The sequence below is a fragment of the Nelusetta ayraudi genome, unplaced genomic scaffold (assembly GCF_046127955.1).
Source record: "Nelusetta ayraudi isolate G7.1 ecotype Tasmania unplaced genomic scaffold, CSIRO-AGI_Nayr_v1 ptg000028l, whole genome shotgun sequence".
Classification (NCBI taxonomy): domain Eukaryota; kingdom Metazoa; phylum Chordata; class Actinopteri; order Tetraodontiformes; family Monacanthidae; genus Nelusetta; species Nelusetta ayraudi.
In genome coordinates this window covers 3,307,501-3,330,835 of record NW_027466078.1, presented here as the reverse complement: position 1 = coordinate 3,330,835, position 23,335 = coordinate 3,307,501, and the positions used below count along the sequence as shown (strand labels likewise).

Genomic DNA, 23,335 nt, shown 5'->3' with positions numbered 1-23,335 from the left:
GTCCCAACCCAGATCCACCACTACATTCCTCTGTCCACACTGCACCAGACCAGAGAAATCGGGTCCAGAATCGGCCGCCATGGCCCACAAGGACCGAGAAGGAGGACGGTCATACTCGGACACGAGCTGATGATGATGATGACGATGATGACGACGAAGGTAGAAATGGATGGAAACACAATGACTGACAGCCGAGCCCAGCTCCCAGTTCCAATGATGAGCGGCAGCGCTGAACAGACAGGACACGGAACCAAACTCAAAGATTTACAGAGGATTACTATTCTAACCTTTCTACTCAGATATTTTATGGAGTCAAAGAAATCAATCAGCTGACAGTCAGTTTTTATTAGATTATCATGTTAGTTATTATCATTATTGGTCAAATATTCAGCAGATTTCAAATCACTGGTGTGTTTCAACACATTTTCCTCGATAGATAAAGAAAAACATTTCTGATTCTAAAGAAAACATGATTTTTGAACTTTTAACACCGATGGAAAAAGAATTGCATTAATTCAGCCGTTAAAACAAAGGTCTCTGATGCTGCTCTTGCTTGGCTGGACTTGACGCCGTGCTTGGCTCAACTTGTCAAGCCAGCGCGATCGCACCGGAGCTCAGTGCGATGCTCAGCGACAGCAACTGCATCCATACATTCCAAATGACAGAGAGAGAGGAGCCGATTAGGAAAACCAGTGACGGGACACGTGTTTTGCACTGCCCCCTGGAGTTTACCTTTTGAATAGAAAATTCTGAAACAATTTAGAACAATCCATACGTCAGTTAGTGGGGACGCACCAACATCGATGCCAGTATCGGTAACGATACCGGTGTTGAGTTCCCTCCTTGTGCTCGTAAAATATGTGCCGATGCTACGACAGCGAAAACAGCTGTATATGTATGTGTGCGACAATTTGGTCAAATTTGTGTGGAATTGCAGTGACACTTGTGACAATGTGAAAAACATTTGTGTAAAAAAAAAAAAAAAAAAAATCGTAATTCTATAATGTGTAATGGCCTTATTAACCCTTTAGGCGCCATGGTCGCAACATTGCGACAAGCGTCATTGCTGAATTAAACAGGCCATAGCGGCAAATATGGCGCTGAAAGTAGTTTCCACTTTACACCAGGAGAGGGCAGACACCCGTGGCTTCAGTCTGAGCAGCATTTGTGGGGGGTGTTTATGTTCAGATTTCGGAGTATAAATAGAGAGAAAGCCTCGGTCGAGGAGACGAGGAAGTGGTTGTAGTGGGAGCGGAGAGAGAAAGACCGAGAATTTTACCGAGAATACATCGCCGAGAGGTATGTAAACAAACAAACAAAACGTTCGGGTTTACTGAAGATTTTTTTCTCAATTACAGTCTGGCTTTATCTCTTCCAATTTCAAGTCACAGCCATTTGAAATCTTGATATCAAAACTGAATATTTTCTTGAAAAAATGTATGGCGCTTAAAGGGTCAAGTACTTGGTGTCAGTATCAGTGAGTGCTGAAATGCAAGTACTCGTTCTCTACTTGTTCTGTTAAAAAGTGTTACGTTTCTCTTAACGAAACTCGCACACGCAGCTTAGCCTCTCAGCCGTGGAAACAGGGACGGCTACAAGAGCAGAATCGCTTCTCGGTCGAGCGTTAAGAGTGCGTGAGTGTGACCTTTACAGAAACTTTCGGTGCTTCCCGCTCTGTCGGACTCACAGTGCACTTAATGACCTGGTGTGGGAATTCTGCCAAAGCAATTTCATTAAAGCTGGACAAAAAAAAAAAAAAAAAAAAAAACCCCGTCATATATACTGTATGTATGAATAAACTGCTGAAGATTTTTCTTTTTTTTGCACAATTGAATATATTTTTGGTCATATGCCTGTGCTTCCGAATGGCTGTGCCGAATGCAGACCACTCGTTAGAACGACGACGCTGCACACAGAGAGAATCCCAAGCAAGACGCAAAACAACCTGGAGTATTTCGCTCACATTCTGCATTTTCATTACGTGGCCAGTGCTGGAGACGGACGAGTCGTTTTGTTCTTTTCCCGGAAACCAGAGTGGAATGAAAAGGTAGTCCGAGAATTCGATGAGATCCTGACCAAGTCACAGATCCAAGTCACAGACGTCAACGCGAGGAAAATTGAAGTTGCGACATTTTTAAAGAAATATGTGAAAATCCACAAATTTGTTGAGCCGGCATTTTTGTGTTTTGTTTCTCAACTTGTGCTTATTCTGTGCGGATGAGTCAGATGCTGATCTTAGCTCTCATTGTGGAACACGCACACGCACACGCGCACGCACACACACACACACACACACACACACACGCAAGCTCCACTTGACCAAAAAAAAAATTGTGAATAATGTTTTTTTTTTTTAATTACTATATTATACATGGTGATCTTAAAGACATGTTAGTGACCATTAGTGACAATAATATATATATTTAGCTTTTTGAAAAAATATGAGGCTATCAGGGGTCTCATGGTCTCATGATCAGGGGCTCGGATCCCCCGGATCCTCATGTATTTTACTTACTGACCTCATGCCTTCCTCGTGTATTTATGTGTTGTGGTATTTCCTAACTTGCTTGGACCTCTTTCTGCATTTGTATTCGTAATTTGCTACGGTCTTAGCTAGCTGCAGTCCAGGTGCTGCCTGAACACCCTGTTAGCCTCGCTGTCACATTAACTTAAATTGCCAGTGTTGTGTCAGCATCATCGCCTCGGAAGCGACCACTCAGGAGTTGCACACATTCAGGATCTCTTTTTTTTTTTTTGTCATCAGCCTGTAACTTGTTTTGACTGGTACGTGTTGTACTGCCGACACAATGACAGTGACATACAGTCAGTATCACAACATTTCTGTCAGTTAAAGTTCACGCATTTTTAAAAAATAATAAGCTGCTAAGCTGGGCCCAGCCGTGCACTTCGGGGCTTTTCTTTGAAAAGTCAGCCAAAATAAGCCAAAAAATATCACCTGTCCATCACAAGTGTCTTCTGTCATCCATTATTCATGGCCGGATTGGACTGTTGACTTCATGCGGAAAGTTTCACACCAGTAAACTTGTCTCCATTCAGCGTAACACATCCCTGTTGTCTCCGAGTTTGCAACCCTTTTCTTAAATAAACGGAATGTTCTCACAGCATTTAGCACATTATGTGTCACTGGCTAAACATTTGACACTGCTGAATACAGAAGACAATGTTAACCTTAACTCCCTCTATTTACGGCTTCATCTGCCTCTGTCTTTTTTTGGGGGGCTAACTACATTCTAAAGACTCAGCGTTGCTTGGAAAAGGTGCTAATTCAAGTGTTTTCTCAAGACTCAGCTAGCTCTGGCAGATATAGCAGTTAGCAGATATAGCATGGGCTCTTTAATCTTCCCTGTCCAAATGGGAGAAAACAATCACGTTTTTGTGGAACAAGCAGATTTTCCCCAACTTTGTCACACAGCTATGATCACATAGCATCCAGATGTGCATCTTTTATGGATAAGTATTCCTTTGATTGACGCGCCGTGTCAGAGGCTACAGGTAGCAACTCACCTCTAAACATGTGGCAAAGGAGAAAACAACCATCAAACCAAGGTGACATGTTTCACTTTTTACACATTAAACAGCTTGAAATTGCAGAATTGTTTATGGTGTTGTTTTATGTTGTTTCATTAAGCTCAGCAAGCGAACGATGACTTGCTAACCATGTAAGAGAGAGGACGGATTTCGCAGCCAATTATCCCCGCCACTCCTTGCTTGAGAGAGTTCCAATTAGCAAAAAACATGTGCAGCTCTGTTTCCAATTTCAGCACTGTCACTTTTCGGCTTGACTCGGATTAGAGGCTCACTATCAGACTTCATTCTGACATGATTAGCATGAAACAAGAGAGCGGTACGGGGACAGTAATGCTCGTGTGTCGGCAAAAGGCGCACTCGAGGGTGCTGCTTTGAATGCTACACCAAGTCAGGGAGTGTAATTTGAAGCCTGGGTTGTGCAATTTTTTTCCAAAGCTGAAACTCTTCAACCCCAACAACTTGACTTGCGTTTCTTCTTCACTGTTTAAATTTTCAGAAACCCACCACATAAAGTGGATAAATACTTGCGGTCTCGAAGCAGGACAGATCAGTTACCTGGGTGATGGGGTTGGTGGACATTTTGACACGTTGCTGAAACAACACGCTCAGTATGCGGTTCTGCTGCTCCAGGTCGAACACGCGGGTCCGCAGCTTCACACATTCCTCCTTTAGATTCTGGGCGAGTCCAGAAGAAGAAGCAAAAGCAACAGAAACAAATTAGCAGAAATCATCTCCAACAACAACAGACCACAAGTACCGAACTGTTAAATCTGCTCTGCCAGCCAATTGAGTGAAACAGGTGAAAACATCAGCCGGAAACACCGGCTTTTTATTCAGCTGACATTGAATTGGAAGCATCCGTGGGCAGAAAACATTTCTGCCGGCTCTGACTTAAAACAACAAACAAATGAAACGGGCAAATTCGGAAAAACCACTCCATCGATCCGACAACTTGCGCGCTGCAAACACTCACGGCACAGTCGATAAGAGACGCACAATCGATAAGCACTAATGACATCTTCTATTGACGTTACCCGGGGACACGAGAAGTGATGAAGGCTCACGTTGTGTCTTCGAGACAGCTCCTCATAAGCAGTTTGGGAAAACACTTTGTTTTTTACTCCTTCAAAGGGCCTGGAACTACATCTGCTCATTTCCAGAGGGAGCGGGGGGGGGGGGGGGGGGGGGTATTATTACACACTGTAAGATACACAACCATATCTTGATGCTGGTTACATGAGGCTGTTTAAGTCGCTTGATTCTTGGGTCCACACAGTGACTTACTGCTGTGTTATGGACTGTTGGACTTGGTGGTTCCTCATTCCTCATGTCTTAGCGTTAGTCTTGGCGTGTTTTCACTGGCTCGCCTCGCCACGGCACGGTGTGAGGGTGTCTGCACTGGCCGCTACACGGTTGTAGGGGGCGCCGTTTTGGTACCTCTGTCGTTGAGGGGCCAAGCGAGTCGAAGCGAGTTTAGCGGTGACGTAGCGACGAGCTCGTCGACGTCCACGCTTCCTCGCAGCGCTCCGTGTCGGGTACATTCCAGCTGCTATCGATGTTGTACGAACACATTTATATGTGTATACATTTTTTGACCGCAGCTATTTCAATACATGTTTTCTTTTGTCTTTTGGGGAGCGGGCGGGTGAACCGGGAATGCCCTCGACGTCGCGGAGCAAACGGAGTTGCTACATATATATATATATATACAGGCCGTTTCAAACACGTAGGAGGCTCTGTTTTGGGGCGTGTTTACAGTCTGTTTTTCTATTCTTTAATAAATGCCATCTTCCCATTTATATCTGTCTCCTGTTTACTTTTAGTGAAAATATAAAAGTTGAACAACACATCTGCTCTCCTGGAAAACGAAACATTCAATTATAAACGTTGCCTGCGTAAACGATCAGCTGTGACTTCAGTGAGGGGAAACTGTTCTTTCTTTAACAGAAAGGCGACCACGGACCGACCGGCAGGTATGACACAACCTCTACTTTGTCCACCGCTGCGCTGTTGCGTGTCGTACAGAAACGACGCTGACGAAAACATTGTCCCCCTATAGCGCGTCGACTCCGCCCACTCACTGTCTCGTGATCACAGAGCCGGTGGAAAAAAAACACAGTCGTACCGTGGCGAGGCACTGTAGACACGGCCTTAATGTCCAAAGGGAAATTCATGTAAGGTTATTACCTCATCATTTGTTAAAACACTTTGAAAACTCAATAAAAATCTTAAATGGGTGAGGAACTGTGTATGGAAACTTCTTCTGATAAACTGATGGATTTCTTTTTTTTTTTTTTTCAGAAAAGGTTTTTCCTCTTTGTGATCTTGCGATGGCTTGTTTTTGTTTCTGTGTCGTAGCATTTAGCAGGTGAGCCGGATACACTGACTTGGTCAACAATACTAAGTTCCAATGACATGGAGGGTTTCACAAGCCCATGAAATGAATTTCATATGTCCCTCTGTTTAAAACAACAGCTTCTGCCCCCCCCCCCCCACTACATTGCTTCTACTTTTGGTGTGTCTGTTGTGTTTTCAGTGTTTCTGACTGACATTTTTCAAGGCAAGTCCTAAAAAAAAAAAAAAGCCCATTTTTGCACAGATTTGTTCTAATTCTGACGGCCGCAACACACACTTCTGTTTGCAATATCTTCAGCCATAATCGTCCAGGTACGAGATCAGTGATGAAAGAGCTTTGATTCAGACAAACCTTCTGAGTGAGCAGAGCCTGGACCACTTGGTTCGCCACCTGAAAGACATGATTTACACGAGGACGATGATGACGATAAAAAACAAAAACCACTAAACTTGCAGAGTCCAGTCGTTACTGGAGAGAGCTCCGAAGAGAGAGAGAGAGAGAGAGAGAGAGAGAGGGCGTTGCAGAAGTGTGCAGGCAGTGGGAGGAGTGTAAAGTTCAGCGCTGGGAGGACAAATTGGCAGCACGTTGCGTCACGCAGCATCAGATTGGGTGAACTCGTTCATCATGCGTCCGCGGTCGGCGCGGCAAACTTCATTCTCGCCGCATAAATAAACCAAAGTCCATCCATTATCAACACCCTGCAAGGAAAATATACATGCTTGGGGGGGGGGGGGAGAAAGAACCCAACAGATGTGACTTTAAAGGATGTCTCTGTCTCGACAAAGTGGCTTTAGTTTGAACTTTTTGGTCTCAGGATTTATGAGAGTATAGTTTTAGTCTTATTTATTTTTGAAGAGAAACATTGTTTCTGCAGTCAGCAAGTCCCGCCTTTTTCATTCTGCCTTCGAGAGTGTAGGCGTGCATCCGACTCTGGCACCATAATAATGACTTTTGTTTCCACCTCTGCTCTCTCTCATCCCTCAAGTTGCCGCCGCTCACCCGGACTCAATGACAATGAGCCGTGCCTCCTCTGCGTTTCTTCCGTCGAGAATGCTTCACATTCATATACCGGTGCTGGAAAAGCAGAGGAAGTGAATCCAGCAGACAGAGAGCCTTTTGGCACAACGCAGGGTTCAGGGACGGACGGCTGAGCGGGGGAGACGAGTGGAAAGCCATGGTATCACCCAGCCAAACCAACGCAACCGTCCTCGGCCGTTGTCATCCAACATTTGGATCAATCGGCTATTTGTTCATTTAAGGAAGAACTTGGCGGTGTGTTTGTATTTGAACTATGCTTCAAGCGTCAGACAAAAAAGTGCAGTACTTTAAGCAGCTCCTCCTCCCCCCTTTTTGAATTATACGATTGTCTTTGTTGTTTGGCCCCTGAGGCTGTAACGGCTCCCATTCTCAAGCAGCTAACAGGGTCTTCAGCTCGTTAAACATTTTTCTTTAATCGGTAAATTTTTTAACTTATCAGCGATTGCACTGCTTGGCCTTTTGAGCGCAACGGCGACAACGGGGTCTGACTTTCATGTTAGACGTCCAGTGTGCGAAATATCCATCAATATTTGGCTGAGTGGAGGGCGTTTTAGACAGGATGGTCTTAAAGACATCTTAGCGACCATTAGGGACGATAATACATTAAAAAAAAAATACCCATGAGACCCCCTGAGAGCCTCAAAGCAAAATTTAAGGGGGTGTCATGTTTTTTCAAAAAGCAAAAAAAAAAAACTAAAATGATGCATTATTGGTCACTCAAATGTCTTTAAGATCACCCTGTCTTTTTTTTGTTTGCCAAGCAGAGCTTGTGTGTGTGTGTGTGTGTGTGTGTGTGTAGACTGCCATGGCTTGCATCCATGAAATATTGTAAGGTTGTTATAGGCCTCCTCCATTTTAAGGAAGATGGTGGTGGTGGTGGTGGTGGGGAGGTAGTGGTGGGGGGGGTGTTATTTCGCACACAGCTTCAAGTAGAAAAAGTCACTTTATTTTTTTACTGTCAGCCTCTTTGCACACGGCGCTGTCCAAACACCCCTCCCACCCCCACTCCGCTGCGTCGTCGCACTCACCTCATCCAGGCAGCGTTCGTACTGCTTCCTCTGGTTGTCGTTCTCCATCGACAGAGCCGAGTTCTCCGCCTGGGCAGACAAACGACAGCCAGAAAAAAAACCCAATAAGTAAAAATACCAAAGAGCATTAATTACAGACATAACTTCTGGCAAACACATGGAGAGACGGCTCGTGTGGGAGGGGGCGGGGGCGGGGGTGGGGGTGGGGTGGGGGGGGGGGTGGGCTTCTAAATGAATGACTGGTGAAGTTTCAGGAGTCCAGCCTGGGTCCTGCAGAGCCTGCGAGGCTTGGCGCTCGGTAGGAAACGATCCATTCCGGGGAACTCGGAGGGCGACCGCCAGGCGATTAATCCGCTAAATCTTAAAAGTGTCGGCCGCAGATGGCTCCTTTCCACTTAAGTGCCCGAGGGGCGACTCCTCGGAAAAACAAGTTGATAATCACAGCAGAGTCTCCCCCCTCCCCCCATCCCTATCCCGCCTCCCCCGTGGCCTGGCAGCATCCTAGCGCTGACCTAAAGTGGTCGCCGGCGGTAATAGCGGCAGTATTGCAACAACCTTTTTCAAGCGCGGGCCGCCGGAGTGAAGCTGGTTTAACACCCTGAGAGCGGAACAACGAACCGTCTTTCCTCTGCACGGACGGCGTTTAAAAGGCCACACACATCAGCCTGAAGGCTGGCGGCCGGCGCACGCAAAGGTCAGGGAAGTCCGAGTTATGAGTTTGAACTTCAAGAGCTGCGAGACGCGCAGTACGTGCCCTGCGGAGCGTGCCTGTATCTCGCCGTAACTGCTAACAAATGACTTTAATTGGACGGCGGGACGGCCGTCGGTACGTCATTTACCCTGCGGTCAAGACTGAGTTTGCCGTTGTTCGATATCGTTGCGTCGCCACGTTCGCGCTGAACCGGGGAAGCGCGAGGACCATCGGGAATGGAGCCGCCGACCTTCCAATTAGCCGACCACCCGCTTGCATCTCCAAAATCCCGAGCTCCGGAATCCAGAGGTCTAGCGGTCGGAGCCGGCGAGGTGCACAGGAGGAGGCGGTGGTGGTTGAGAGCCACCGCGGAAGATTTTGCGGATGCATCTTTAAAACATTGAACCTGAATCATTTCTGAGTCATTATATTTATACAACTGTCTATTTTTATTACTGTTTACATTTCCTTCTTATACTTTTGTTCATTTGCGTGCTGCTGCAAAGCATCCTGGGATCCTGGGAAGTCAGCTGAAATTAGCGCCATCTACTGGCAAAGACACGACGTATAAATTTAAGCATTGAAATTTCACATAAAATATTCCGTTTTTAACGTAGGGTTTTTACTTATTTCAACATCCAACACCATGGTTAGATTGCGAACCAATGGTTAGCTTGATGCTATAAAAAGGTCACTTCCGGGGTTGGCCAGCAGGAGGGAACGGCGGTGACGCAACCAGGAAATACGCCGGGGGCGAGACCGTCCCGTGTGGTCGCCGGGGAGGCGGGGTTTGGGTTCGTCCTTCTCGGCCGGGTCCTTGGGAGGACGCTTCCTTCAGACGGAGGACGCTTCCTTCGAAGGATGCAGACCCTAAATTGAGACACAGCCTCTGTCTCTTTTTCTATATCACGCCCCCCCGCCCCCTTCCGCACGACAGGCCCACATCTGCCCTCAGCCAATGACGGTGTGTTGTCTTAACGGGGAACTGAGCCGAGAACGTGAAACACTCGAACGGTGTAATTCTGTTTGTTCTATTTTTCCTATTCTCTTTTAATTGATCTAGGCTAACCTGGGACCTGAGTACAAATTTCGTACTGTTGAGAAATGGTATGACAAATAAAGTTGCTTGAATAAGGACCTTTGCCCCGTTACCAACTGGCTCTTCAGGTAAATTTCAGTGTGATTGGTTCTGACTGTCTTGCAGTGCCGACTTTGTGAACAAACAAGTTGCAGTAGGATAATGTTATCTGTACAGTAATTTTTATCTATACTTTATTTGGGTGTATAAAAGGACTGACTCCTGAACCTCGAGGCTCTGTGCAGAAACACTTTGGAGTTTTTCTTTCATTTTTGAAAATTGGAGCTTTGGGTCGAGTAACCAGTAACGGACATGAAGATATTTGTTTTGGCTCCTTCATCGCCACCTTCGGGCCGATCCGGGACGAACTCGTTAAAAACTCGCCGGCACCTCGCAGTTTTATTTATATTATTACTGCGTTAACGCCGCTGTTCCCCTCCGCTGGCCGTCCGGCAGGCAGGCAGCGGAGGAGGACGGTACTCAAGCGTGTCGTCTCCACTCGGGAGCTAAATGGCTCGGCCCCAGCACGGCGTTAAAGATGAATCACACGGACGTGGACGAAATAAGAGGCGGCCGCCGTGAAGAAGCAGCGGCGGCGGCGGGGGGTGGGGGGGGGGGGGGGGAGATCATGATGTCCAACAGAAGAACAGAGTTCCACGCAGGCTCACCAAATGCAGAGAGAAATAAAACGATATTCTCACTAATGTCAGAGAGGCAGCGAGAGGTTTCCACTGAAATGAAAACATGATCGTTTTACACTTTACATTTCTGACCGCGATTGGCTGATCACTTTTCAGGTGAATAATGGTGACCAATGTTAACTGTGAAAAAAGCATTTTTAGTCTTCTGTGTTTTGTCTTTGTCTCCTAATACAGTAAATCTACAAATGGCCCAAATTTCAACAGATCCAATCTACTGTGAGTGGGAGCCACTGGCGAAAGTAACAGCAACAGTAACAACTATTTCGGCTGGTCTTGGCTAACAGACTCACTGACGCCGCCAGTCTGAAGACAGGGCTGGGAGAGTTCAAAGGTCATGTGAGGACAGGGAGCGATCGATGAACCATGTGTTTATTTCATACATATTTTTTAACCATCAGTCTTTTAATGGCTTAATTGTAATCATTTATTTTTCCAAATTCCACCGACAGTTTATTTTTTTTAAGTGGGTAAGGACAGCAGCTGTATAGGTGCACTTTTACTCACTAGGGTTTATTTATTTATTTATTTTTTTTACATATTTCTCCAATTGCTGTCTATGGCAGATTTTATTTGTCAGTATTAATTGAAATATAAAGCTACAAATAAAAGCGTAAAAAACACACAGTATATAAAAGTAATATCAAATACGACATAATGTACTGTACTCCTAAAATATGAACTATGTCTTAATTTAGAGAAAAGCCAAACGCTGCAGTGTTCAGACACGCAGCCGTAGAGACTTTGCTCATTTCTGATGTGGTGTCTGGAGGTGCTCCTCGCTTCCACCTTAAACACCTTCACCTCCGTCAATCACGCTGAGCTCGCTGTCCATTCCCTTTTCACAGTTCAGATACGACAGTAAAGGGGGTGAAGAGAGTTTGCCGGCCCGCTTTACCTCCAGGGCTCGGAGCCTCTCCAGCAGCGGGTTGCTGTCCTTTGATCCGTCGTCCGAGGCTCCGCCCCCCTCCGTCGCGTCCCCGGGCGTCTCTGCTGCAGCGGCTGTGGTGGCGGCGGGGGCGTCCAGGCTGTCCTGCTGCTTCCACATCTCCTCCAGCAGTTTGTCCTGCCAGCGCCACAGACCGGAGTCAGTTAGGTTACTCAGGGTTTGACAGGAGGGATTTGTTTTCACCCTCACATAAAGTCAAAAGACAACGGGGGGGACAGCAGTTGTGCAGTAGTCAGCCAGCACTGTCGCCCAAGGTAGCTGTGGGTTCGATTCCCAAAGTCTCTGGGGGCCTTTCTATGTGTAGTTTGCATGTTGTTCCTGGCTGTGCCTCAATTCAGGGTCTGCATCCTTCGAAGGAAGCGTCCTCCGTCTGAAGGAAGCGTCCACCCAAGGACCTGGCCGAGAAACCCGCCTCCCCGGTAACCACACGGGACGGTCTAGCCTTCAGTGTATTTCCTGGTTGCCTCACCGCCGTTCCCTCCTGCTGGCCAACCCCGGAAGTGACGTTTTTATAGCATCAAGCTAACCATTGGTTCGCCATCCCACGATGGCGTTGGATGTTCAAACACGTAAAAACCCTACGTTAAAAACTGGATACTTTATGTGAAATGTTAATACTTAAATTTATACGTTGTGTCTTTGCCAGTAGATGGCGCTAATTTCAGCTGACTTCCCAGGATCCCAGGATGCTTTACAGCAGCACGCAAAGCCTCCTAGGATACCTAAGGACGCGTAGGATAGTAGCGGCGCAGCCTTGGAATCGGCTAAAAGTAGGGCGCATTTGGAGCGTCCTTTGGACTTTTGGGAATTGGGACAAGCCTTCGCGCAGTGCTATGACGCAACTTCCTTTCAAATGCGTGCTTGGAAGGATGCAGACCCTGAATTGCGACACAGCCCCTGTGTCTGCTTCCTCCCGCAGTCCAAAATGATGCGCATGAGGTGAATTGGGAACTCTCGATTGTCCGTAGGTGTGTGTGAGTGTGGATGGTTGTTTGTTTCTCCCTACGAGAGCTATGATAGGCTTCAGACTGCAGGAGAAAGTCTGTTTAAAGATGAATGGATGAAAGATTCAGACTCAGCAGGTGGCAGCAACATTGGTTTCCACCTACTGTCGACTTCAGCCGAGAGGTTGCTAAGAGCACCGCGTGTGTTTTCTTCAAAAAGATCTGCCTCAAGATCAAACCATTGCTTTATTATACTGTCTATGTCATTTTTTATTTTATTTTGTTTTTACCTTATATGCTTTCATGAGGTCCAGCGGGTCCACTTTGGGCCCCTCCAGTGAGTCGTGGTTCTGAAGTAGCGTTCGTACCGTCTCCTCCATGTTGCTTTTGAGGAGACAAAAACACATGAACACACATTCAAATCCCATGATGACATTATGGTAAAGTGACGAGTGAAGCACCTTTAATGTGGTTTCTGTTGACAAAATAGTTGCAGATGAAGGGGTGAAAGAACAAAATAGGTGTTTTCTCATTGTTACAGATTAAAACACAATACATATTATGGATAATAATAGATGACAATAGATTCATTGATCTTTTTTCTCTTTTTTTTATCGTTTTATTATTCCAATTGTCTTACACCTAATTACTTTTCTTGTTTAAAATGGGAGACTTTTATTCTGGTGCCGCGTGTCAGTTCATATCACCTTTGGGAATAGCTTTTGGTTCTGGCACTGTGTAGGCATTTTATTGTCTGTGCTTTTGCTTTTCTCTCTCTCTCTCTCTCTCTGAAGCAGTGCTTCTCAATTGTTTTCTGTTCTGTTGCCCCCTCCACCCCACCCTAAAAAGATGAAAATAGCATTGATAAAGCGGGATTAGCTGGCAATATTCATCACATTTTCGCTAAAAAAGAAAAAAAAAAAACTCGCGCGGCTTATCAGCGTGATTGGGGTCAATTGTCTGCAAGTGACGCCTTCATTTACTTGGCGTCATGCTGTCCCCACTGCCAACGTTTTGAGACAGAGTAAAGCACACTGGTCTTTCTTCGTCTAAAAAAAAAATCATATTGTCTTGTTCACTTCACTTGCTATCTCCTGCTGTATGTGCTGTGTTGTTGCGCATGCTCGGTGCATAAAACCCCGACACATGTAGCTAAAAGGCATAGATATATATATACAGAAGGCTAGATGTCTCACGGCGCAGAATCGAACGTCCGCACTGGCCGCCATCTTTCCGCAGTCAGGCAGTCGCTGTCTAATGTAGTGAATGTGAGGGAACGCCAGTGATCTGAACAAACATTAACACTCGCTGAAAACCTGACGGATTTGCACACGGTTTGCTTTCTTACAAACGTTCACAAGGTAGCAATAATTCTGGATGGTTGAACATGTTGAGAGTGCAGCTTTCTATTAGAAAAAAAAACATCAATGAACTAGAGCTGCTGATATCTCACCCCCCCATCTGTTTGATTCAGAGTCTGACAACCTGAGATGACGGTCCGTCTTTTTTGTTGTTGTGATAAAATGGATTAGGATTGGTAGGTGTAAATAAAACAAGCAATTTGACATATGGAGAGACAGAATAGCTTTTCTTTTCAATATAATTGAACTTCTTTCGCAAATGATTTACAATTGGATTGCTTTGCTACAGCATCACGCATTGTGATTTCTACAGGAAATTGGTGACTGGAAAAATGCCGAACTTCTGTGCCGCTAATGGGTGCAGCAATCGTCGCTGTCCACAAACAAAAGCTCGTAGGATCACATTTCATCCGTAAGACATTGTTGGAGCTGTTTGATTAATGTTACGATTTAGTGCTGGTTTGTTTACTTTAGTGTTTAGCATATATGTTTTTATTAGATATGGGTGTGTGCGTGTTTTTGCTATTTTCACATGAAAGCCTATGGTTATAAATCATTAATAAGCATGCAGCATCATAACTATGCTTATAACCTTTATAACAAAGCAAACCGCTCGAAATTCGGTTGAAAATAGAGCAATTTAGGGCTATTTAAAATAAAATGCACAATAAGAATACATAGTTATGAGCGAGAGAGGCGGAGCGAGGTGACTGTGGCAAGATGGCGTTCGATTCCATTGGCCAGCAGCGCGGATAAGACGTCGAGCCTTCTGTATATATCTATGCTAAAAGGTGTCTACAAAAGGCTTCTGTAGATATCTATGGCTAAAACTCCCTGCGCACACTCTGACAAGAAGAGCGCCACTGCCATCTATCGTAGTGGATGTGCATTTACACTTTATTTTAGTACGGTAAAAGCAGTGCCACTCCCTATTTGAGGTTAGATACAGCACCCGCCATTCGCCATTAGCACTAGTTGCCGCCTGCAAGACAGCCCCGTTTGTGATTCCCAGCCCGGGTCGATGCCGCTGACCTCAAAAAAAGCCTGAGTGACAGTCGTGTGACGGACGCCGGAGCTGCCGAGGAGCTTGGCTGCGGACCAGCAGGCTGCAGCCTTGTGCCACTTTAGTTTCATCCAGGAGACCTTTCTACTGTTTAGCGTCAATGTACTATCTGCCCAACCTGCTTTTATTTATTTTCAGTGAGAGTCACTTTGCTGCTACACAGGCTGCATTTGTTGGGAGGATTGAACTTTGAGGAGGACATTCAGGCATCGGTCTCTGTCTTCAAGACTCGTGGGAGGTACGGTGGCCGGGAAGTGCAAAACACAACCGCAAATCAGAAAACACAACACACCAACCAAAACACGCTGGAATTTGTATCCCATGGCCGTTGATTAGGTTAATCAACGACGCCATGCTACGGACAAATTAGACATTTAAGAATGTTTTTATTCCGCTGTCCCCTACGTGGTGTCGAAGATTATATTATATTAAAGTATCACGTAAAAACGTGAACGTATCACGTTAAAACATGATACTTTCAAGTTTTAACGTAAACATTTTCACGTTAAAACATGATAATTTTTGCGTTTTTACGTGATAGTGTTCGCATAATTTCATAATGAATGTAAACTATAAATGGAGTGAGGCAAACGGAGGCACCATGTCTCGTCTGCATGAGTCGATTAAACTGTATTTTAAACTTGGTTTGAGGCAAGGAGAGATCTTCAATTTATTAAGCACCATCGATGAAATTAACATAAGTTTGGATTTTGAGATATATGTGTTGGAACTCGCAGCTCGTCCACAGTTGGAGGGAAATACTTGATACCGTTTCTTTCTTTAATAACTTCTCTTTATTAGATATATCACATGAAAACTTTTGTGGACAGAGCTCTTCTTTCACGGTATCGGAACATCCCATCATACAACAGAGACCAACAAAACGCGCTCATACACCTTATTGCCGTTAGTGGATCATGTGACCCCCACTGGCTGATTAATTTCAAAATAAAATCATGAAACAAAATAATATGAGAACATACAAAATCCAACAGTATGGGATTGTATCGTAGGAAGAATGACTCCGATCCGATTGAAGTTTGGTTTGTTTTCTCATTGATCAGCTGGAGGGGCACGGAAGGCTCCATGGGTACAAGTTCCACCATCTCAACTGCATCCTAATTTTTACGTACAACGTGAAAGTATCACGTTATAACGTAAAAACTTTCACGTAAAAACGTGAAAATGATCATGTAAAAACGTGAAAGTATCACGTTATAACGTAAAAACTTTCACGTAAAAACGTGAAAATGATCATGTAAAAACGTGAAAGTATCACGTTATAACGTAAAAACGTTCACGTAAAAACGTGAAAATGATCATGTAAAAACGTGAAAGTATCACGTTATAACGTAAAAACTTTCACGTTATAACGTAAAAACTTTCACGTAAAAACGTGAAAATGATCATGTAAAAACGTGAAATTATCACGTTATAACGTAAAAACTTTCACGTAAAAACGGAAAATTTTTCACGTAAAAACGTGAAAATTATGTAAAAAAGTGAAAGTATCACATTATAACGTGAAACTATTGCGTTATAACGTGACACTGAGCCCTGCTTTTATTTTTCTAGAGTGGCAGCAATGCGCTTCCGTATGAACAGATAGTCGCAACCCCCAAATAAAATCCACCTGCTCTTCATTCTTCATTGTAAGAAAGGCTAAGCGTGGCCGTGAAACATCAGGGTCAAAGGTGGAAACGGAAAGACTCACTATGTTTTGCTCCTGAGGCACAAGTCCGCACGTCTGCCTGAATCTCGTCCCTTCCCACTATCGACCGGGCCGCCATCACTCACCCCACGCTGCTGCTTCTCCCCGTGAGGAGCCTCGCTGTTGCAGATCGTAAGAGGACTGAAGCTGACCACCACATGGCGGTCTGGGCCTCGTCCTCTGAGGGCTAAACTGTGTCCGCTTACGTCCGTGCGTGCACTGGACTGAGCGTGCAGGGAAAATACGATCAGCTGACTGCGTGCACAAAAGGTGGCGGTGGGGGCTGTGGTGGGGTTTCAGGTTGTGGCACCGTCTGGTTTCACCCTAACGAGGCCTCTCCATCCTGGTGCTCGGCGGCCCGGCTCTCTGATTGTTTGTCTGCGCGACCTCATTTCGGAGGAGCTGCTGAGCGCTGCCAGGCCGCTAACGCTCAAAGTGGACTCATTAAAAACCGTTTGCAAATTAAACTCGCTGTGGTCGACCACTGCGCTGATTTCATCTTTTTGGCAGAAGATGCTGAAAACATCCCAAATCACAGTCTTCAAGGTCCAGTGTGTTTTAAAAAAAAAATGGCTTGATTTATGACTTTTGTATCGGTAAAAGCCTAACATGCAGCCCATAAATACATTAATAAAAGTGTATACTTGCAGTACGATAAAAGTCATTTGGTTTTCCTGCCCTCAGAACGGTTTTTATTTTTATATAAGAATATTCATAGATCAAGAGCCTTGCTTTCCAGTTAGCCGCCATCTTGCACCATAGTTCTACGGAAGCCTGGCGTGGACAATCTGGCTGCATGACAGCGCGTTGCATACTTAGGGTGAACGCTCGCGTCTTCAAATAAACCAAAGAAGATGAAGGTGGAAAAGGTATCCAGGTTTGTATGCGCAGGCCAAAGGTCATCAAGGTCCAAATATTACACACTTAACCTTTAGCAATAATAATTGAATATGATAAATCCCAGTGGTCATGTGAGAACATGCCAGTCGCCTCAGCCATCGTTGACTTTTAATAACAAGCTGCCCTGAACACGCAAACGCACTGCCAGACGGGCCTCCTTCAAAATGTTACATTCTCATTGGACCTTTAATAATCGCAGTCTTCAGTGAGCATGTCCAATGTCATGTGACCAAACGATACGTATTTCCCGCAAGCATACAATACGTCGCCTCAATCAGAATTCCACCACAGCACCGTGATGTTTTACTTCCTTACTTTCACGAAGAAATGTTACGGTCATGGCTCAGCTGTGACAGGACGCCTGGGAGACCTGCCCTTGACACGGCGCCCCCACCTGGCCCAGTACAGGACTGCACAACTTTCGTTGCCTGTCTAGCACCTTTCATAAGAACATGCCTGCTGAAACCTTTACTTGGCTACTTTCTCTTCTTCTCTTCCTCCAGCAATGTGTTCTTTGGTTTCTGAAGCGCCCCCTGCCTGTACAAACATGTAGACCAGGAGTGTCAAACATACGGCCCGCGGGCCGGATCAGGCCCGCAAACTGTTTTCTTCCGGATGATCCTTCCGAGATGATTTTGCAAAATATAAAAACCGCAAATTATCAGTGTAAGAAAGTGCTGTTCTAAATGTGTCCACTTGGTGTCGCAATATCGTTTCTGCTTTGCAAACAAACTCAATACTGGGGCTGAGCAAATTGGCACAAGTACAGCCACTCATGTCTCCTATTGGCTACTCTCATTACCTCAGAACGTCTCCTATTGGCTACCCTCATTTCCCCAGGACGTCTCCTATTGGCTACCCTCATTTCCCCAGGACGACTCCTATTGGCTACCCTCATTTCCCCAGGACGTCTCCTATTGGCTACCCTCATTTCCCCAGGACGTCTCCTATTGGATACCCTCATTGCCCCAAAATGTCTCTGTCGAAACAGACAAAGCTGATGCAGAGCAGTGTTGTCAACTTGGCGACTTCGCTATTCTCCCCATTGTGACTTTTTCTGGTCAAAAGCGACTAGCGACAACTCTCGCGACTTTTCCTGGCGTTATTACGTTGCGATCAAGTGCAAATTGGCTATTATGCAAATTAGACGATGACGTCATTTGGCGACTTCTAGCGACTTTGAGGACAGCCAATAGCGACTTTCCTTACTGAGGAGTTGGCAACACTGATGCAGAGTGCAGAGTGCTCAAAGAACACGGACAAAGTAAAACAAAGAAAACAACTGGAAGCTGTTCTTATTTTTACATTATTATGACCATACCATGATTCTACCGGTCCGGCTCGCTTGGGAATAAGTTTTCCTCTATGTGGCCCGTGAACCAAAATGAGTTTGACACCCCTGATGTAGACACTACTGAACTAGCTAGGTTCTTGTCCCAGGGCAAGAGGAGTTGAGGCATAAAGCAAGGTATGGTGTCGTTAAGAGGACACTGGGCGGGCAAGCAAACGTGTGCAGTTCTATACCAGGCCACATGGGGTCCCTGACACGATGGTAGGGCTGCCATCTCGTCTGTAACAAGGCAGTGGGTTCTTTCACATGTTCATGGACCTCACAGTTTTAGCCAAACTTAAGTGATTTTAATGAAACCTTGGTCATGATCAACAGTAGGACCTGGATCACACTAATCCATGTACCAGGAAGTGAGGGGCAAACTTGTTCCGAAGTAAGACATTTTCAAAATTGCATTGATTTACATGGAAGAAAAATAATCAGCAAAGCATCCCTTCTTGATACAATGTTTTTACCGCCCAACACACATACTTATATGCAATGTAAGTGTGTCCTCTGTAAACAATTCCTTTCCTCCCTTTTAAACTCATGTGTATTCAAGCAGTAAATATTTTTACTTGTTTCATTTTTTTTTGCTTCTTGTTTTATCAGGTTGTTGAATCACAACGAAATGAAGAGACTTTTAGTCGTATATGCTCACAGTTTTCCAATATGAACCCATGCGCAGCGAAGCGCTTCATTTTATCCTTTGTTCTTTCAAATCTTCACTGTGGAGATTAAAGTGGTCAATTTCTGTCCCTCAGTTCCGGTAATGGGACGAAGACTGAGACGGAGCTGCAGAATTCAGAGTTAACCTTACGCTTGAGCCAAAGCTAGTGTCACTACATATGTACGGAAGTGTAATGAAATGTTGTTTGTTGATCACTTCTTATGCTGGTTGCGCTATACACCCGTCTGACACCGGATAAACAAACGCAAATTTCTAATTTGGCTAATATCAAGCAGCAGCAGCTTGGATCCCTCATTGGCACAAATGATTGCGGCGCCTCATCCCGCACCTGACTGAGCACACGAGCTGGAGCTCCCATCATTAGGGGGCGCCGTCAGCCGATGACTGGACATAATGTTGGGTTATCATTTTTTCCCTTTATGGCTGGCTGGCAGGGCGGATCAATGAGGGAGACGACTGTGGCAGGTCGGTGCTAAATAAAGTTCTGCCGTCTGAACCTCCAATAAAAATAACACCCTTTTATTTTTGCGGGGAGGAAAATCTCTAGAGGCAGCAATGGCTCTCAACTTAATGAAAGCACCGAGCGCTAACACAAACCCTCGTCACACTTCATATCAACGTAATGGCCTCTGATGGATGTGTGCTGCATGTTTACGTTTACGACCTGGCCGCAAGCGCTCGCCACCGTCCCTCATCGAGCCGAAAGCCCAAAATTCTGATTTGATGGAGTGGAAAGTCTCTGAAAGATGTGCGTTTCGCAGGCGAACTGCAACACATTTTGGGATTAGAGGATGAAAACAGACAGCAGGTGATGCGCAGCGCCCCCTGTGGCAAAAAGAAAAGCCCTCACACTTCTTTTAAGAAGGACTACCACAACCAGCGTTTCCAAGCAAACAGTCTGGACCAACCCAAACCCAAGCGGTTCGTACCTATATACCGTCTATCAAGTCATCGTCTGTTGCCCAGATATGTTTCAAGTCACCGCACGTCATTTCTACACGAGTACAAACAGGGCGTAAAGCAAACGTTTTTTCTGTTTGTTTGGGGCTGCTACTCTTTTGGAAAGCTGTCACGTGACAATGATGTCGTTACTGCTTCTAGAAGGACGTGTCCTTACCTACGCAAACTTACATAAAAACATATGTTACAACACGCGACGTCAGCATAAGCAACCAGTCAGTGACAGAAAAGCCCTCGATTGATTTGTTTTTTCCCCTGTACATTTGACGGGTTTTTTTTTCCTCCTCATGTTGTAGAACAAACGCCTAGAATCATTAGCAGAGTGAGTGATACATTGCCTGCCCGTTCTCTGTCAGCCTACTGTGTTATATTTCAAGACAAACTGTGGGACGTCTGCAGAGTTCAAAACCAATGCACACAGCACCTTTTTTTGGTGCATTGGTCGTATGTTTTTTTTTTTTTTCAATGTGTTTTTTTTCTGTGCCGCACACCTCTTGGTCCATGGACGGTGATGCGACAGTTATTCCGGTGTGCAGTTGCCTCTTACGGCCACTAGTCTAAAGGTCTGAGCGGTGGGCTCGCAGGCCCGCTGGCCTCGCTTCTCTCCCAACGAGACTCGTTCCCAATTTTCGGGAAACACGAGTGAGGTCGTGACCTCTGTGGGTTTGCAGATGTCGTTGCAGGAGACGCTACCTGGAGAGGTGCTGCTGCTGCAGTGTCACCATCTGCCACCTCCCAGCCCGTCCACCTCCTCCTCCTCCTCGTCCTCCTCCTCGTCCTCCCCCTCCTCAGTGCCCGGCTGCTGAGAGTTGGAGCGTCTCTCCACACCCAGATGTTGTTTGTTCTCCAGCTGAGGGATTATTATTGCGGATCAGCCTCGGTCGGCGGTGTCGCTGCAGGGCAGAGGAGTAAACACGGTGAGTTTGTCGTTAGTCTTGCCTGTTATAATCCCACTGAAGATTTTCACAGATACATCACATCTGTTCACTTTTGTTGTCATTGCTGGCGCCTAAAAGTTGTCCTTTTTTTTTTTTTTTTTTTTTTGGCAAAGACGAGATTTTCCCCTCGCACTGTACCGCACACTGCGCGTTTAAATTAGCTGAATTGTAGTGATTCAACAAAGTGAAGGCTTTGAAATGACCAAAGTGGCACTATGGACACATCAAATGGTCTCACCTGCAGGTGCTAAAGGCTCAGCAGTTCAGCTGTCAGTGCAAAATTCACTTCACTGAGGATTTCTACTAACAATCAGTGACACCTCTTGAAGGTTCGTGACCGCATCCCTCTGGGAATGCCTTGTTTTTACCATCCAAGCTACAAGTTTCAGATCTACATGTTTTGCTCGAGCTGCTGTCTGGCTGATTAATCTTGTGAGACACAGCGCCACTGGACTCTGCAATGAAAATTAAAGATTGTTTGTTCATTGTTTAGGCTTATATATTTTTTTTTTTAGATTTATTTTATAACCTCCAGGAGGTTTTATACTTTTTTATGAAACCTCATGTGCTCTGTATCAACACTCAGACCTCAACCTCACTTTCAGACGAAATGCAAAACAGGCCAAATTTTTTAATCAATATCTGAATTTCTTATTATTTTTTTCGTCCTGCTCGGAAGGATTACAAAAAGAGGAACATTTTAAAGTCTTTGCACTGAGTGCAAGAAGCAGACTTGGTAAATGATTCTCACGGACACCGTTGTTAAAAAGAGCAGATTCACAGAGTGCCTGATATTAAGTTTATCTATCAGTGTGAACTTCTGATCAACACTGCCCTCTAGTGATAAACTAAGGTTACTACCAAACAAGATGATTTTTTTTTTTTTTTTTTTTTTTTTTTTTTTAAGAAATCTCAGAATGTGAATAAATAATCGCAATAGATATACTAAAAATTACGTATTACTGTCTAAGAAAATCTTTATTATTTCTAGATTATTTCTGGTGATCAAATATCATTTGTACCGTAAATACCGCCAGCGAACTGACGAGTCAACAAACGCCAACAATTGCCATGAAAATGAGTTTATTTATAGAAAGCTGGAAATTCTAAGGCGATAAACTCCGACACCTGAGTTGGCTGCTAAACTACGACGGCATTTGTTTTTGCAACTTCGGGGTTTAACATTTCAGAAACCTTTAACACAATCAGCGAGGCTCAAAAATGATCATTCAGCATTTCAATCTACCGGTTCAATCAGGGATTAGATTTTTTTTTTTTTTCTGTGTTTGCTCGTCAGATGATGACTTTTGTTGTTAGGAAGAAGGAAGAACTCATAACACTTAATTAATTAACAATTATGGTCTTCCTGACGCCTCAAGCGTGAGCGCCGCTCTTAGCGTCCAGCCTGTAGATGGCGCTCCTCACTTGTTTTCAGCGCGGTTTTGCGTCGTCTCACGTTTCTCCTGTCTCATCCCTGTTGTGGTCTGCTCTAAAGCGTCACCACACGGAAGATAGGTGTGTGTGTGGGGGGGGCGGGGGGTTATGGTTGCATTTTAACGTGTGGAGAAGAAGAAAAAAATAATTCATTGTTCAAACCAGATTTCTGAGAATCTCACGAGGTCTTTCATAATTTTTTTTTTTTTTTTTTTTTTTTTCTTAAAGGGAAATGTCAACAGAATTCCGCAACGTAGGTTCCGGCGCCACACCAGAAGAAGGAGAAGGAGAAGAAGAAGACGAAGAAGAAGAAGACGAAGAAGAAGCTTTCATGGCCGTTCTTATTCACATTCGTCAATCAAAATAAATAAATAAATAATTAAATAAACAAAACTTTTACATGAGCACTGAGCACATCACTAATAAATAATTCCACTTCTGTCACCGCACACAGCGTGCCGTGAAAAAGTCCACATTTCACTGCTCTCTTGTAAAATGTGAAATCAACATTGAGTCTGGACTGAATTAGAAGAAGAAGAAGAAGAAGAAGAAGAAGAAGAAGAAGAAGAAGAAGAAGCCACATTCAAATCACAGTAGCCACTCTGCTCTCCCCATT

The 23,335-nt window shown here is 44.9% G+C and overlaps 1 protein-coding gene across 5 annotated transcripts in view; it reads right to left on the bottom strand.

Annotated features, from left to right (window-relative positions):
* LOC142891142 (nck-associated protein 5-like) overlaps window positions 1-23,335 on the bottom strand; it is a 57,321-nt gene that overhangs the window by 22,768 nt on the left and 11,218 nt on the right. For 4 of the 5 annotated variants that reach the window (XM_076030557.1, XM_076030556.1, XM_076030554.1 and 1 more), the window contains exons 2-7: window positions 21,041-21,240; window positions 12,622-12,715; window positions 11,337-11,504; window positions 7,972-8,040; window positions 6,257-6,295; window positions 4,105-4,224 (exon numbers count right to left, since the gene is read on the bottom strand). In XM_076030557.1, the coding sequence (XP_075886672.1) occupies window positions 4,105-4,224; window positions 6,257-6,295; window positions 7,972-8,040; window positions 11,337-11,504; window positions 12,622-12,715; window positions 21,041-21,072 (522 nt within the window). In that variant the 5' untranslated portion in view covers window positions 21,073-21,240. Of the gene's footprint in view, window positions 1-4,104; window positions 4,225-6,256; window positions 6,296-7,971; window positions 8,041-11,336; window positions 11,505-12,621; window positions 12,716-21,040; window positions 21,241-21,523; window positions 21,607-23,335 lie in introns of those variants that run through there. The other variant, XM_076030555.1, reaches the window with a different exon arrangement.